The sequence below is a fragment of the Mytilus edulis genome, chromosome 2 (genome assembly GCF_963676685.1).
Source record: "Mytilus edulis chromosome 2, xbMytEdul2.2, whole genome shotgun sequence".
In the NCBI taxonomy this organism is placed as follows: domain Eukaryota; kingdom Metazoa; phylum Mollusca; class Bivalvia; order Mytilida; family Mytilidae; genus Mytilus; species Mytilus edulis.
Genome location: NC_092345.1, coordinates 10045557 through 10063881, shown reverse-complemented (window position 1 = coordinate 10063881; position 18325 = coordinate 10045557). Strand labels below are relative to the sequence as shown.

General features: G+C 33.9%; 1 protein-coding gene across 2 annotated transcripts in view; it reads left to right on the top strand.

The window, feature by feature from the left end:
• Nucleotides 1–17700, top strand: part of LOC139511417 (carboxypeptidase N subunit 2-like) — a 28171-nt gene extending 10471 nt beyond the window's left edge. Inside the window, exons 10-14 of one of the 2 annotated variants that reach the window (XM_071298126.1) lie at nt 580–651; nt 4502–4650; nt 14605–14775; nt 16452–16520; nt 16931–17700. In XM_071298126.1, coding sequence (XP_071154227.1) covers nt 580–651; nt 4502–4650; nt 14605–14775; nt 16452–16492 — 433 coding nt within the window. In that variant the 3' untranslated portion in view covers nt 16493–16520; nt 16931–17700. The remainder of the gene's footprint in view (nt 1–579; nt 652–4501; nt 4651–14604; nt 14776–16451; nt 16521–16930) is intronic. The other variant, XM_071298127.1, reaches the window with a different exon arrangement.
• The last annotated feature ends 625 nt before the right edge of the window (nt 17701–18325 follow it).

Below are 18325 nucleotides of genomic sequence, written 5' to 3'. Positions count from 1 at the left end.
CTATTTTGTGTACAATATGTACAACTTTCTGGTATGTGCTTTCTGGCCGGGCCTGAATTAGTGGTGTTACACCTGAACTGAATGTGAATTAACATTTATGGTAATTTTCTTTTATGCAATGAAATGTTATGTGAATATTTTTCTATGGTACTGGACAGGATAAAACTTTACTTATGCCGAGTATTTCTTTATTTGAAACCAAGATAAATTCTGCACTTGAAAAGTGCGAAATTAACAAAGAATTATATGGGATTATCAATGGTGATATTACACCTTTTTCAGGCTTTATCATATTGTAGATTGTATTGTAGATTTGATAACTCAAATCTATAAATACGTTCTTCAATATACTTATTCAATAGGATAACCATAATTTTATTTGTTCGTACACTTCATTTCTATACACTTATTAAATTTTGTTTCTCGTTAGCTATTCAATGGTTGCAGTTCAAAGCTATGTAGGCTTTAAGAATATCAATTAAAGAATACATGAAGACTTTTAAAATCTGTGGTTATATGAATATGAGTATCTTAATAAGGTATTCTCTTGCATAATCGTGATTATTGATTTTCTTCCAGAGATGTAAGTAATAACAACATAGAAAGTTTACCAGAAGGTCTGTTATCGACGACTACTAGTCTTCTAGCTTTGTAAGTGTGATGTCTATCTCAGTCTATATTCTATTCTGGTGCACTTATGTCCGTTGTTATTCTGTGATTTACATGTTGAAATGTAATAATATTTTATCTATCCATATGTTTCTCTGTCATTAGTGTTTTTGTGATTATCTGTACCGTATTCCAGTCACGACTTCTTTTTATTTTAGCTGTAATTTCAGCATTGCCTTATAAGCGAGAGGTTTGACTAGCCCTAATACCAGTTTCAGCCCGCTATATTGTCTTAAAATGTCCTGTACTAAAGCAAACGGCAGTTGTTATCAAATAGTCCGTTTCTATGTATATAGACGTATGTTATTTTTGTGTAACTATAGTTCTATTGTTTTCTTCTTATAGTTGATGTTTTCCCCTCGATTTTGGTTTTATGACTATTGAAAAGTGGTTTACTTATGTTGCAATTATTTGTCGTATTGTATATTAAATAACGTACTTATATAGCTGATGTATTTATCGATAACAGTTGACAGCAATCGTGCCAATCCCCGATTGGTAAACTACGGTTATTGTAAGTTTATTAACGTAAACATCGGTAATAAACTGTGAGTGTAATGTTATTATCGTGAATATCGGTAATATACAGTGAGTGTAATGTTATTATCGTGCATATCGGTAGTATACAGTAAGTGTAATGTTATTATCATGAATATCGGTAGTATACAGTGAGTGTAATGTTATTATCGTGAATATCGGTGATATACAGTGAGTGTAATGTTATTATCGTGAACATCGTTAATCTAATGTTATAGCAATTTCATTATCGTGAATATGTGTAATGTTATTATCGTAAACATCGGTAATATATAGTGAGTGTAATGTTATTATCGTGAACATCGGTAATAAAGAGTGAGAGTAATGTTATTATCGTGAACATCGTTAATCTGTTGTTATATCAATTGTATTATCGTATGTTTTCCCCTCGATTTTGGTTTTATGACTATTGAACAGTGGTATACTAATGTTGCAATTATTTGTCGTATTGTATATTTAATAAAATACTGATATAGCTGATTTATTTATCGATTACATTTGACAGCAATCGTGCCAATCCCCGATTGGTAAACTACGGTTATTGTAAGTTTATTAACGTAAACTTCGGTAATAAACTGTGAGTGTAATGTTATTATCGTGAATATCGGTAATATACAGTGAGAGTAGTGTTATTATCGTGAACATTGTTAATATGTTGTTATCAATTACATTATCGTAATCATCGGTAATATACAGTGAGTGTAATGTTATTATCGTGAATATCGGTAATATACAGCGAGTGTTATGTTTATATCGTAAACATCGTTAATCTTATGTTATCGCAAGTTTATTATCGTAAACATCGATAATAAACAGTGAGTGTAATGTTATTATCGTATACATCGGTAATAAACCGTGGGTGTAATGTTATTATCGTAAATATCGGTAGTAAACAGCGAGTGTAATGTTATTATCGTGAAGATCGTATCAGTAATCTAATGTTTTTGCAATTTCATTATCGTAAACATCGGTAATATACAGCGAGTGTAATGTTATTATCGTGAAAATCGGTAGTATACAGTGAGTGTAATGTTATCGTGATCATCGTTAATCACCTGTTGTAAGTTTATTAAAGTAAACATCAGTAATTAACGTTTACATTGATAATCTATTGGACATCGTTAACATTGATAAACTATTGTACAGGGTTGCGTTCAATATCGTAGCAGCTGCAGCTACGTAGCTGATATCAATATCTATGTAGAAACTATAGGCTAGCTACACGTTCAATAGACAAAAATCTACATAGTACTACGTAGCAGCTACGATATTGAACGCGGCCCTGGTAAGGTTAATATCGTGAACATCGTTGATCTACTGTAATTGTAATTGTAATGTTAATATTACATGGTAATTATCGAAATTGTCACTGCTACGTTCAGTCATATCTTTTGATCATTTACTTTTTAGTGTTTTGTCCCTCGGCCAACGCGTTGTTGGGGACATAGAAATACCAAGTGTCCGTCTGTCCGTCTGTTAATCTGCTTTATAAGCGCAATCACGTGTACAGTTCTTGCCAAATTTGTATGACAGTTCCTTTTCATGAATGTGACTTACCGAATTAGATTTTTTACCGGATTTGTTATAACATGAGCAACACGACGGGTGCCACATGTGGAGTAGGACCTGCTTACCCTTCCGAAGCACTTGCTCACCCCCAGTTTTTGGTGGGGTTCATGTTGCTTATTCTTTAGTTGTATATGTTGTGTCATGTGTACTATTGTTTGTTTGTCTTTTTCATTTTTAGCCTTGGCGTTGTCAGTTTATTTTCGATTTATGAATTTGACTGTCCCTCTGGTATCTTTCGTTCCTCTATTACATTATATGTTTATATCAGCTAAGTCTTGGACGAGTTTGAAAATCATTACCGATCAATTATTTAAAAAAAAAATATGTCTCTTGGAAACACGGTACAAATTGCATCGTTTGGAAAATTACCTTACGAGCGCTGTAATGTCTTTTTTGTGAAATTTGTCTTTGACTGTTTGAAAAATCAGTGCCGATCAGTTATCTATAAAGAGTTATATCACTTGGAAATATTGATTAATTGGAAAATGCGTTTTAGCGCTACCATGTGTACAATTCATGCTAGAATTTTATAAAACTTGTCTCATAGGTTTTTATCAGTAATGGCTTCGGTACTTTAAAATACAGGTCCTAGTTGATCGAATATTTTTAATGAGTTATTCCTCGCAGAAAAAATTATTATAGCGGAAATCATATAGCATTTGGTCTTGAGTCTTCATTTCTCTAAGATATTGATAAATAATTTTAAAAAAGAAAGTTATTGCCCTTGTATCCTGGATAGATAAAATATGTTCAAAGCAGGGACATTTGAACTCTTTTTTTGTTTAACATTAGACTTTTGTTTCTTAATTTGAAATAATCTGTAGAACAGTATATATTTGGTATTTATTGAGACCATGAGTTTGAGTCAGGTATCACGTGATAAGTTTGTTTTGTAAGTATTATGCATAACATCAGTTTGTCTTTGTAGTGATAATTAATGAATGGCTATTATCGGATTATGTAAAATGTGAAGAGTCAAAAATTAGTTTTATGGTTCAATAAAATCAAAATAAATTATTGCCATTCATTATAAATAAATTTCTATCAAAAATAAGTCTCAAAGAACTTTTTATATTATTTATATTAACAATAATAACGTACACACATGTTGGCGTATGAATACACAACGTCAGAGTGGGTGTGTCGCCATCAAAATTGACAACATTGAAAATAAAACTAATAATTTCAACCAACCAGAAGACAGTAAATACACCAAATTTATTTATTGAATGGCATTGATTATTATTCAAAGAAGCATTTTATATCTATTTTGATTTGATGATTTGTGTAAATTTTTTAGCAAAATTAAATGATAGCTGTGTCGTATTTTATAAGTTTCGACGGCATCAATTTGTGATTTGATGGTCGTAAATTAAGTTTGCTGGTGACTTATTAGTGTAAACGTCAACAGGTATTTAATTGCGACCATCAAATCAACAATTCAAATGAAACTGACAGAAAACAATGCAAAATTATCCATTTTAAATATTTCTTTGGTCGTCTGTACTTGCGCGAGCGGTTTCCTAGCATAAATTTTGAACGTAACAAACGATGTTGCATTAGAAGTAGCATTACTATGTTGTTAGTTCTTTCCATTTTTATAATGTTGTCATTTTTTAAATTTCTTATCATTGATGTTTCGATATGTTTCGCAATAAGTGAAATAAGAGAAATTACAGACATGGAAATGTACAGCATTAACTTTGTATTTAATTAAATATTTAAGGAATATAAGCGTTAACCCACTAAAATGCTGCCTAATGAAAAATGTAATAAAAAGGTTGACAACGGTCCAGTTAGTCTCAGGCACCTGTGAGGATTTCAACACAACGACAGAAATTAAAAGTTTCAATACTTCAGACTGCAAAATACCAGGTTAGCAGTTTAATATATTTCCTGATAAATGATGAATTAATTAATGTTTAATGTATTTCAAATTTATTCGTTCAGAACTTGACCTCTGTAGCAACTCTGCGATAAGAATATATAGTTCAGATTCGGTTCTTTTTCTTTCTTTGTATAAGAAGTAAATGGTTATCAAAGGTGCCAGTATTATAATTTAGTACGCCAGACGCGCGTTTCGTCTACATAAGACTCATCAGTTCTCGTGATCGTATAATTGTAGTTTGCGTTGTGTTGTATGAATAGAGAAAAAGACGTCTATACAAATGCTGGAATACAATGACGTTAATACATAGCAACCATGACGTTACATATAGAGAGCGGTAACGCGTATAAGTACATGTATGAATCCCGCGTTATGTGATTGTCTCTATTTATCCTCGACATACTCGGGGCCGCGAATTTGTGCAATTAAAGTCTCAATGAGCAATTTATCCAAATTAAAAAAATTATCTATAAATGAAAAGAAATGAAATATTTGAAACTTTAAAGTCTATAAATCACATTTAAAACTATCTCTGAATCAATGTTGCGATTGAAAAATGTTCTCAATTATAATTACAGTCTCTGATTGCGGTTTTGTAAACGGACACTTCTTCTTCTAAGTATTTGTGATTCATCATTGTCATTTGAATTTATCTCTAGTGTGTAGAGTTTGACGATTGGTCTATTCGTAAGTCCAAATTTTGTACGCACTATTGCTGATCTCACCAAACCATCTCCACCACGCACAAGGTCCTCGATGATACCAATGTTCCATACAGTTCTAGGCGAGTCATCATGAATTTGTACTATGTCCCCGATCTTTATCCTCTGTAAATTATTGCCACTGGCTCTGTGGAATTCTCGTAGTGATGTAAGGTACTCCTTCTTCCATCTCGTCCGAAAGTGTTGTAGTAAATCTTGTTGTTGTTTGTTACGTTTTAGCGCATGAGCGCAAGTTAGTGTTTTTCTAGTGTCTTTAAATTCGCTTTTGTCATTTAAAGGATACGGAAGTGTCTTTAATCTTCTGCCATACAAAAGATGAGATTGCGTAAGTGGTTCTGGATCCTTTTCATCAGTAGAGATGTACGTTAACGGTCGGTCATTCAGTGTGCACTCGATTTCTGTAATAACGGTATGTAGCATATCTAAGTCGATACAGGCACGTCCTAATGTTTTCTTGAGCGAAGTTTTTGTGAGTCCAATAAGTCGCTCCCACCATCCTCCGTACCAAGGAGCTCTGCTGGGTATAAACTTCCACAATGTTCCTAACTCACTAAGTTTTCCGTGCACTTTTTCTGATTTGAATATTTTAGAAATCTCTGTCGCTGCAGATTTATACGTAGAAACATTGTCAGATATCATAATTTTCGGTAAAGACCGACGGCTAACAAATCTGCGAAAAGCTATAAAAATGAATGTGTCGTTAAATCCTGAACTAACTCAATGTGAACAGCCCTGGTTGAGGCGCACGTAAAAAGACATATATACGCTTTTGTTTCCTTGTTACCATTTTGTCGTACATGTAACGCTCCTGTGAAATCAACTCCCGTGACGCTGAATGGCGGGTCTTCTCCAAGACGATCCTTTGGCAGTGGTGGTGGGTCAGGCGCCACATACGGTCGACTAATTATCTTCCTACAGGGAATACAATTCCGCAATGCGGTTTTCACTCTTTGTCGGATTTTCGGTATCCAATACGTCTGTTGAATTAACGTAATTGTCCCATTTATTCCACTGTGATTTTGTAGTTTGTGTGCGTCCAAAATTATCAATGTTGTCAACGGGTGTTTTGTCGGAAGTAAATAAGGGTATTTCACTGTTTCGCTAACGAGCGCATTGTCAATTCTTCCGCCGGAACGTAGTAGTCCCTTTTCGTCGATATATAACCGTAACTGACGTACTATAGGTAGTCGATTAGTATCCTTTGAAACAATATTGCGGATTTCATTCATAAAAATAGTTTGCTGTACATTCCGTATCAACACGAGTGAAGCATTTTGAATCTCGTCTACCTCTAAATGTTGGTATTTCCTGTTTTGTGAAAGCGTTATGCAATTCGCTATAAAGCGCAATACGTAAGACATTATACGAAGCAGTTTCGGAAAACTGCTGAACTTCTCTATATTGATGACTTCCTTTACAACTGGGAATCTGTCATCATTTTGTTGAATTTGCCGGACTATGTCTTTACTTCATTGTCTGTAATTGTTGTCATAGCAACGGAATTTCGATCCCAATGCGGCCACTGTTCTTCATGTGCAAGCCATTTCGGTCCGTTGAACCAAGTACCATTATTCAAAAACTTAGATGAAGACATGCCGCGGGTAAGATAGTCGGCGGGGTTACAGTCAGTTGGACAATACCTCCAAGTTTTATTTTCCACAAGTTGTCGGATTTCTGTAATTCTATTAGCTATAAATGGTTTTTGTATTTTCGACGAATACAACCAACTCAGAACGATTTGGCTATCACACCAAAATGTAACTTTTGTAATTCCTAAAATATTTGACACATGTTTAGATAATTTCGCTCCAACTACGGCGCCCATCAACTCCAATCGCGGCAAAGTAATTACTTTAAGCGGTGCAACTCTGTTTTTAGCCATAACTAATTGCGAATGTTTTCCTTGTACAATGTAGGCGCATGCTCCATAAGCTTGTTTGCTAGCATCGGTAAAAATGTGTAATCTTGCTGTTTGTGGCGATAATCCATCGTTGTTAAGTAGTCTGGAAAGTTCAACTGATTTTGTATATTTAAGATCTGTAGATAAAGTAGTCCATTGCTTAGTTACATCTTCAGGTAAGCGTTCGTCCCATCCAAAATTACGTTTCCATAGTGACTGCATAAGAATCTTAGCTTTCACTGTCACGGGACTAAGTATGCCAAGCGGATCAAAGATTTTAGACGACTGTCCTAATATTTCTCTTTTGGTTACATCTACCATGGTTGAATCTATGTCTACTTCTGCAAATAAAAGTTTGTCGTCCGCAACTTTCCAGCGCATTCCAAGTATGTTGACCTCGTTACTGGAATCTAGTACGTTTTCTGTTTTAGCAAGTTGTCGTAGTCTGTTAGAATTAGAGTTCCATGATCTGAGATTAAAGCCTCTTTTCTGTAATAAACACCTGGAATCACGGTAAAATTGCATTAAGTCGTCTTCATCAGTAAAACTAGTTAAAACCTTATCAACATACAAGTCTTGTGTAATTCTTGAAGCTGTTGGACTAGGATTCTCTTCAAAGTGTTTTAATAAAGTTGCATTCAGTATAAATGGTGAGCATGTAGCTCCGAATAAGACTGACTTGAAACGATATGTTGTAAACGGACTGGTTGAATCTGTTGGGTCACTTAACCAAAAAAAGCGAGTTACATCACGGTCAGATTTATGAAGTCCAACTTGTAGAAATGCCTTTTCGATATCTGTTGTCACTGCAAACTTCTGAGTACGAAATCTGGTTAGTAGCTCTGTTATGTCATTTGAAATTGGCGGATATGAATGAAGACAGTCATTCAAACTCGGACTTTTTGCGTTCTCTTTACAACTGCAATCATACACAATTCTAATCGGAGTAGTTGTAGAATCTTTCTTGACGGGGTGATGCGGTATATAGTGTATGCGCTATGGCTCGTCCTCATTTTCCTTTATCTTTTCGATAAAACCACGTTTTTCCTGCTCTTTAAAAATCGCCATATATTTTGAATAATTTTGGTTCCTGGTTTAAGCGGTTAACGACTCTATGGGTCCTTGCTCTTGCAATCATCTCGTTTGTCGGTAATTCAGGACATTCTTCAATCCATGGAAGTTTTGCAACGTACTTTCCATCCTCATATGTTATCGATGTTGATGAAAATTCTTTGATGTTCTGTTTTTCCGTGTTAAGTTTGTCGTTTTCTTGTATACCAAGGGACTCCAATTTCCAAAATCTCTCAATATCATAGTCCTCTTTTGTGTGACTAGATAATATGTGCATCATATGTGAATTGCGTTGTCCTCTTGTACATGTAAGTGGTCCAGATAACAAATAGCCTATTTTGGAGCTCATCGCTGTCGGTCCGTCGCCTCAAACGATATCATCCTTGATTACATCCCAGTAGTGGTCTGCTCCAATGAGTAAAGAAATTTCAAAGCTATTATCCTCTGATAACGGGTGGGCTAGTTTAAGTCCTTTCAAATAATGAAGTTGCTGCGAAATGTACCTGCGATTATTCTGAATCGGCGCTGCTATGGTTGGTACAATCAATACCTGTAAAGGTATTTTCTCTCCTGAGTCTGCTTCTAAATACACTGTGGCTTTATTCATGTGACGAACATTCTTGTCAGAATTTCAGAAGGCGGATATGTTGAGAGTTTCCTTTCCGTCTGGCTTGACGTTCAACTTGTCGGCTATTTCCTGCGTCATAAATGATCGTTGCGCTCCTTCGTCGAAAAGGATGTGAGCGTCGGCGCACTGATTCTGTGACCATATTGGAGCGATTGCCGTTTTTTAAGAAAACGGTAGAATTTTCCTGTTTAGCAGATGTATGCATGATTGGCGTGCCGTTTTCTGTATTACTTGAAATGTTCTGAATCTGTGATTTTTGAATTGAAGATTCATGGAATAAACTAGTGTGGTGTTTACGTTTACATGTACGGCATGTGTTTTTCGACCTACATTCTGATATCATTGCAATAAATGCACATTTTACTTGGAGAATAGTTTTTAGATTTTGATTTATTTACGTAATTTCAATTTTTCTTACCAATTCCGGCATGGAAACTTGCGGTAGGTATATCACAAGCCTCATTTTCATTAGTGCTGGCTTCTTGAATAGATATTTCCCGTTGTATTGCCTTTCTTAGATTTCCAAGGGTCCAGTCGTCGTTTCCGTTTTCTCTTGTGATATTACTTTTAACGCTAATAGGGAGCTTACCGAGCATAACTGGGATTAACAGGGAACCATACGTATCTTGGCACTGTCCTAAAGATTCTAATCCACGGATATAAACCTCTGACTTATCCGAAAAATTACGGATACTATCTAATGTGTATGAGGGTGCTGGCAAATCTAAAAGAGCTTTCATATAAGCGTTCACAATTTTGTGTGTTTTCCCAAAGCGATTTACTAATAACTCCACGGCTTTGTGATAGTTTGCGCTGGACAAGTTTAAACCATTTATAACATTCATAGCGTCTGCATCAAGAAGTGACTGTAGGTACGTGAATTTCTGGACATCAGTAAGTGTATGATTGCTGTGAATTGTGTTTTCAAACGACTCCCAAAAGTATTGCCACTCAAGAATATCTCCAGAAAAAGTAGGTAGGGTTAGCTTCGGCAAGCGGTGATTTTGACTAGACAGGGAACTAGTTTGTGAAGAAAATCTTGGGTTGAATTCTGTGTTCATTACAGGACGGGTTTCGGAATTGATTTTATGCATGTTCATGACGGGGCGTGTGTTTGGAATACTTTCGTGAGATAATTCTGTACATGTACGTGTAACTGTTTGTGCTAATTTCTTATAACGGCGTCAATGTGTTTCAAGATCTAAATTATACTAATCTGCATCTGTGATTTCAACTTCTATATCTTCATCCGATGTATTTTCCAAAATCTGTTCATCCAGTTTATGAATTACACTTTGTTTTTTCACTAAAGCGTCAATAATTGGACCTGCAATGTCTATATCCATCTCCGAATCGGTGTTCAGCTCATCTAGTTTCTTGAAGAATTTCGTGACAGCGGCTCTATTTCCAGCTCGAATAGACTTGATTCTCGACGAATCCATCTTTTATCCTGGTCTCGGTACCAATCTCGTGATCGTATAATTGTAGTTTGCGTTGTGTTGTATGAATAGAGAAAAAGACGTCTATACAAATGGATGATTTAATGCTGGAATACAATGACGTTAATACATAGCAACCATGACGTTACATATAGAGAGCGGTAACGCGTATAAGTACATGTATGAATCCCGCGTAATGTGATTGTCTCTATTTATCCTCGACACAGTGACGCTCATATCAAAATAGTTATAAAATAAAGTCTCTTTATACTTTGGGATTTCGAAATTAGAAAGGCTATATATTTTATTTTAGCTTGTAATTAAAAGGGATACAGGAATTTGTTCTGAACTTATTACACAAATATTTAGTATAAAGTAAAATAACAAAAATATTGAACTCCGAGGAAAATTCAAAACGGAAAGTCCCTTATTAAATGGCCACATCAAATAATAAAACACATCAAACGAATGGACAACAACTGTCATATTCCTGACTTGGTACTGTAAAAAGTACTTTTGGGACAAATTATATCAACATTATAGAAAACTTCATCGACTCTAACTCAAAATATGGACAATTTTATGTTTAGGGCGTCTTGAAATCTTTTTTGACAGCTTCCGAAGTGCTAATTTTCATCCTTTTTCAGCTGGACCAAATCACTACTTTCCTTTAAAATTCTGGACCCAAATTTTTTTAAAGTGTAATTTTATCCCCCTACTTGCAATTTGAGGCATTAAACATGGAGAAATAAATTTGGAAGGGGTATAAAAATTAATGGCAAGTAACCCACTGTCAACACTAGGGACTATATTTGTGAACAACGAAAATCAAGGGACGACAATTGTGGTCTCGGACCTAATAGGATAGAAAGAGTTGACAAATCTTAAAAACTTGGTATGACCAAAGCTTAATAAATTATAACACTGCTTACAAAGTTTCATGACAATAGGATGTATATTATAGACAATAAGTTAAGTTCTATACTCATCTTTGCGCGGAAAATTTTGACGTTAAAATTGAAAATTTCAATTATCAATATTTGGGGCTTTAAAAATTAAAATATTGCAAACAAATACTTTTTAAATGCCTTAATATATAACTTATCCTGTACTAAAAGCAATAGAGTACTCATTTGATTTATCAGACTTGGCATAAGTATTCAAAAGTAAAATTTATACGAGCCTGCGCCTAAAAATTGAGGTTTTTCAATGAAGGGGAACCTTACATGAAGATGTAATATTTTCCAGAAATTTTAAATTTGTGAAGCTTTTTGGTTATAAATGATCCTTACAGATGTATTGAAAGTACTTTAAATGGAAAGAAAAGTTACAAATAACATATCATATTAGTTTAAAAGGGTCTTAGGCCAAGTAAGACTGGAAAAAATTTAGGGTCAATTTAGGCGGTGCCATATATTTACATTCAAAAATGCATACTGAGGCTATAAGAAATAAAAATTTGTGTCTTTTTTATCATTTCTATACTCATATGACATGATGCAACAAATCTGAGCACAAAAAGACTCTTGCAATTAACTTTTCTTACAAACAGTATGGTCTGATACAAAGATATTTGCCTTTTTAGGGAAAAACTTGCATGCAATTTATTCTCAACAGGCTTATATTTAAATCACTTGCTATCCTACAGAAGAACAGAAAGATATTATGTGAAATGGAACAGGTACAATAGACATTGTAAAGTGCTTTTGATACAAATTTAGTGAGGTCTTTATTATGGACTTCAAATTGTATGTACCAAGCTCCCCACTTTTTACTTCATCCAAACAGGGCGTTAGACAAGGGTAATTTATACAACACATTTTGCACATATTGTCTGAGATAATCTTCTTTTCTGTAGATTCAGAGTTCATAAATAAGTAAAAGAACTAGATAAAGGCATAGAAACACAAATATTGACACATGAAAACCTGTCAGATAGAAAGTCAGGATGCCATTTATGCATCAATATTGAAAAAGCTATAAATGTCTATTTTGACCATAAAATGCCAAAATTGGTAATTTTTGCAGAAATTATATAAAATTAAAGTTTAAATCCTTTAGTTTCATGCTATTTGACAAATTGACACCATCAAAACATTTTGGGAAGTTGCCAAAGTACAGATTCTATATTTACAGATTTCACCTCTTAGGTCCGAGAACACAATTATTTCGTAGTGCATTTCTTTTAGAACATAAATGAAAATAAAAAAATCCCACCTGCGCTTTCTCAAAGAAACTTTTACAGTGTGTTGTACTACTTTTGGGACAAATTATATCAAAATTATAGAAAACTTCATTGGCTCTAACTCAAAATATGGACAATTTTATGTTTAGGGCGTCTTGAAATCTTTTTTGACAGCTTCCGAAGTGCTAATTTTCAACCTTTTTCAGCTGGACCAAATCACTACTTTCCTCTGGACCCAATTTTTTTTACAGTGTAATTTCACCCCCCTACTTGCAATTTGAGGCATTAAACATGGAGAAATAAATTTGGAGGGGTATAAAAATTAATGGCAAGTAACCCACTGTCAACACTAGGGACTATATTTGTGAACAACGAAAATCAAGGGACGACAATTGTGGTCTCGGACCTCCTGACTTAATGTGTTTCACTCGGTTTTAGTTTGTTACCCCGATTTAGTTTTTGTCCATATACTTATGAGTTTTGAACAGCTACTACTGTTGCCTTTATTTGGAACAGCCGCAAAAATGCGGCGGGGTTAAACATGTTTATGAGATCTCAACCCTCCCCCTATACCTCTAGCCAATGTAGAAAAGTAAACGCATAACAATACGCACATTTAAAATTCAGTTCAAGAGAAGTCAGAGTCTGATGTCAGAAGATGAAACCATAGAAAATAAACAAAATGACAATAATACATAAATAACAACAGACTACTAGCAGTTAACTGACATGTCAGCTCCAGACTTCAATTAAACTGATTGAAAGACTATGATTTCATCATATGAATATCCTTCCCGTTAGGGGTTTAGTATCATACCATCATAACATATATGAGAAGAACATAACCCGTGTCATGCCAACAACTGGTTTTTGCATAAATTTGTTTAGTACCGATGCAGAGTGAATCATTATTAACGCCAAAATATGCAATCTTTAATGACCTGACAACCGTATCGTAACTATATCCCTTCTTAATAAGTCTATTTAAAGGTTTTGTTAGTTTCTGAGGTGAATATTGACATTTTTGTGCTTTATAAAGAATATTTCCATAAAAAATTGGATGTGAAATACCTGAACGTATAAGAAGTTTTCATGTTGAGCTACATAGAGTCCATATCTGATGGACACCACTTGTTGAATATATCTTTGCACAATATTTACGCCGAACGTAGAACAATATGTTGTCAATCATTTTGACGTTATCTAAATTAATAGACCACTTTCGAGTTTGTCCCTCACCGGAAAAAAACTCGTCAATCATGCGCGCCTTTATGACGTCATTTATCAGATAGAGGGGATCGTCTGTATCCCTGCACTATAAACGTTCATCAAGCATCTTAGTGATCGTCATTGTGCAGGATAAAGTAGAAATAATATTTGTTCTGTAGGTAATTAATCACAGTTCACTAATGACAGCTGTGCTGAAAGACAATTATGAGAATTCAATCCGCCGAATAATGCGTGGAATATAGCTTTATAGTTTTCCAACCGTTTCCTCAACATTTGAACGGAAGTGAGGACGCCCCTAAACGCAAGAAGAATGTTCACTAAAACCAAAGTTTTTTTACGGAAATGCATCGAACTCGAAAGTTGTCTATTAAAATCCATTGGAAACATCAAACAATGCATGCGATGCTAGCAAAATAACATAATTTTCGGACTATAAGCGATCTAATTAAATTTCAACACAATCTTTTATAATTGTCAATAAGCATGTGACAACAATTTAATTATGATAATATTCTTACGATGTTCCCTGTTTTATTTAATACAGTTTCTTAGATAACCGTGCATCTCAATTCATCGTTTACCTTTTAATTTAATTGTAAAACAAGTTAAAGGTTAAACGATAAATATTACGCATGCATGAAGATTAAAATGATTTTGAGCTATTGTTTTGTTTGACAATATTGTAAAAGCTAGGTTCTTGATTTATTTGGACAATTTACCCAAACTGACTGATATTAATGAATAATTGTTCAATATTTTTTAATAGTTGATGGAGGATGGAGCATTTGGTCCAGCTCGTCATGCTCTGTAACTTGTGGAAATGGTGTCATTACCAAAACCAGAGCATGTGACAACCCCACACCGTCTGACAGTGGACTTGATTGTGTTGGTTCCGAAACTGAAACATTTTTTTGCAACTTAAGAAAATGTCACTCAAGTAAATTTAGTGAAAATCATGTAATTCTTTAAAGGGGCACTAGCTACGAGATATATAAAAATCTAAAATATGTGATTTCTTTTTTGTTCAATGATTAATGAAAGTGAAAGATTGTCAACATTGAAAGTTAAACAAAGGCAAATCATTTGATTGACTGATTTGATCCACAAAATATCATTCTTATACAGGTAAAAACCATGATTATTAAAAAAATAAATCTATAATATGAAATTGAACAGACCTAGAAAAATCCAAATTCACTAGTCCTTTTCAATTAATATCTATATTTATGTTTATATCGCTGATATAACCATCGGAGGTATCCGGAGGTCAACTGGATAGTCAATTAGATGCTATCTAGACTCAAAAACACACGAAACGAAGTTACATTCTCGAGCCCATGCTCTGTAAAATTGTTTATTTTTGCACTCTTTATAATATGGATAAATGTTTTACATAGTTATAAATGAAATGTGAGAATTTTAGTCAAATCGTTGAACACGAATTTGACAGCTAGTGTCCCTTTAAAGTACATAGTAATACATTTATTTTAAATACGAAGTATTTGAATGGTTATTCTATTTTATCTTTAACGTTGTTACAATGTGTCAGATGACCCCGCATTCCAACCAACATGACTGACATGGATAAAACAAAAGAGAACATAGGGCTAAAATGCAAGTTTTTTCTAAACAAAATTAACCTTTATGAAAAGAGAAATTCTGAAAGGAGCACATATGTTCATAATAATGAGCTCTACATGTCAAAACTGTTCGACAATTCTTATAGGAGTTATTGCCCATTAAGGACAAACATGTTTTCCCATTTTTGACTTTTATCATGAAAACTATGATATTGAGGGAAACATGTTTTTATTATGTCTCATATGATTAAAATTATAATAGAAAAATAGTTTTTTTAAATCACAAAAATGATCAGCAAGGCGAGATCTATTATTAAGTCAAATAAACTAAACAGACTGAAAGATCAATAATACAAAATAAAAAAAAAATAGATTTTAACATAAATACTTCTCGTCTACAATGTTGGAGAGTGTGCTTAATGTTTGATATGCCCATAGACCAAGGTGAGCGACACAGTCCCTTAAGAGACTCTAGTTAATTTTATAAACTATACACTTTATATATATATATATATATATTGTCTGCTCTATGGTCGGGTTGTTGTCGCTTTGACACATTCCACATTTCCTTTCTCAATTCTACTTCTTTTATCACAACGACACATACACGAACAAAAGGAGGCATGGATCAAATAACACTTTTAGAGACCCGGCTTAAAATTGTGTTCACTAAACGCTTTTAATCGACAGAAGCCTTCTATTTAAAGTGACGCCCCAATCAAAAAGATTAGATACACCAATTGTACTACTAAGTTAAAGAGCATTGAGACCATAAAATTCCGAAATGAGTTGCTAAATACAACTAAGGTAATATATTCCTAGGGTCGAAAATCCTTAGTAATTCCAAAAATTCAAAGTTTGGTATTAACAGTTAATTGAAAACTATGACCATACCTATGTTAATTCATGCATTCATTTGAAATAGAAAAAAATGAATATTACATAAAACGAATAGTCAAAATAAGTCTATAGAAATCTCGCTAAATGAAACCTTTAAACAATGAAATTATATATTGTTTACATCTGTTAACAGAATCGTGCAATCATTCAAAGAAAACTAGGATCGGCCACTAACCAGGAAAAGATTTCGACAATATATCGGGTAATTTGTTTTCCCATTATGATTATATTATTTCAGATAACGAACAGGACATATAAAAGACATGCATTATTTTTTAATCCATTCAGAATATATAAATCACACGAAAAGAACCTTCGTTAACCGCTTGACTTTCTATCGCAACATAATGCAGAAGGGGAGTAAACCCTGCTGTGAATACATCAACAACCATGCGAGTCCACACGCAATCAAAATATCACTTGCTCATAAGAAAAAAACCAGTTTGATGGCATAATGATCAATAATAAATATCTGACAGCATTTTCAAGCTCATTAAACTTTTCCTTATTGCCTTTTTTTATCATTAATAAAAAGGAGAACAATAAAATAGATTGTTATAACTTACAATGTTATAAGAAATTTAGTCTATGTGTTATTACTTTTTCTTTCAGGAAAACAGCGCAAAAGGAAATCCATGACATGCCATAATAAAAGGACAACCAACATTGATTGATAAAATTGAGGGGAAATACAAATAAAGTCAGCATCGTCATTATTGTGGGGAAAGTCATCATTGTCAATATTGTGGGAAAAGTCATCATTGTCATTATTATGGGAAAAGTCATCATTGTCATTATTGTGGGAAAAGTCATCATTGTCATTATTATGGAAAAAGTCATCATTGTCATTATTGTGGGAAAAGTCATCAATGTCATTCTTGTGGAAAAAATCATCGTTGTCATTATTGTGGGAAAAGTCGTCATTGTCATTATTGTGGGAAAGTCATCATTGTCATTATTGTGGGAAAAGACATCTTCATTATTGTGGGAAAAGACATTTTCGTCAATATTGTCGCAAAAGTCATCGTCATTATTGTGGGAACAGTCATCTTCATTATGTGTGAAAAGTCATCTTCGTCAATATTGTGGGAAAAGTTATCATCTGCCTAGTTTTTTTGTCTGGCAAAAGCTCTGCTAAAAATTGTGTGGTTTACTTTCTCTCGAGCGCAAACTTTGTTGTATGACGTAGTATTAAACAATTTATTAGCTGATATTTGTGTAATTAGAACCTTTATTACATTGCTTTTCTTTATGAACATATTAATGTATGACATAAATCTATGAAATAGTGTGCGATCAAACGATGACAAATTGAAGCATTTGAATTTTTTATCATATGTCTGGGAATATTGTGGTTAACTTTCATTTTCATTTTTTTTAATGGACAAAAATCAAACTCGGGGTAACAAACTAAAACTGAGGGAAACGCACCAAACATAAGAGGAGAACAACGACACAACACTACAATGTAACACACACAGAAACAGACCAAGCATCAGACAAAATCCCACGAAAATAACAAATATAACATCAAAACCAAATACATGAATTTGGGATAGACAAGTACCGTGACACGTCTTACCGCAATGAGAATTTACACTCAAAAATAAGAGAAAACAAACGACGCAACGTTAAAATGTAACACACACAGAAACGAACTATAATATAACAATGGCCATATTCCTGACTTGGTACAGGACATTTTTAAAGGAAAAAATAGTTAGGAGTTGAACCTGGTTTTGTGGCATGCCAAACCTCGCACTTTAATAGCAATGTTAAATATAACATTGAAATGACAACATAATATTACAGGACTACAATACAAATAAATAGGAGAACGTATTATACAAAGAAACACATGATCAATGGATAATAAAAAGCATCAGGTTTAAAATTCAATACGCAAAAAACGCGCCTCGTCCACACAAGACTCACCAGTGACGCCCAGATATAAAAGATCGAAAGTGAAAAAAAGTGCAAAGTTGTACAGCACGGAAGATCAAAAGT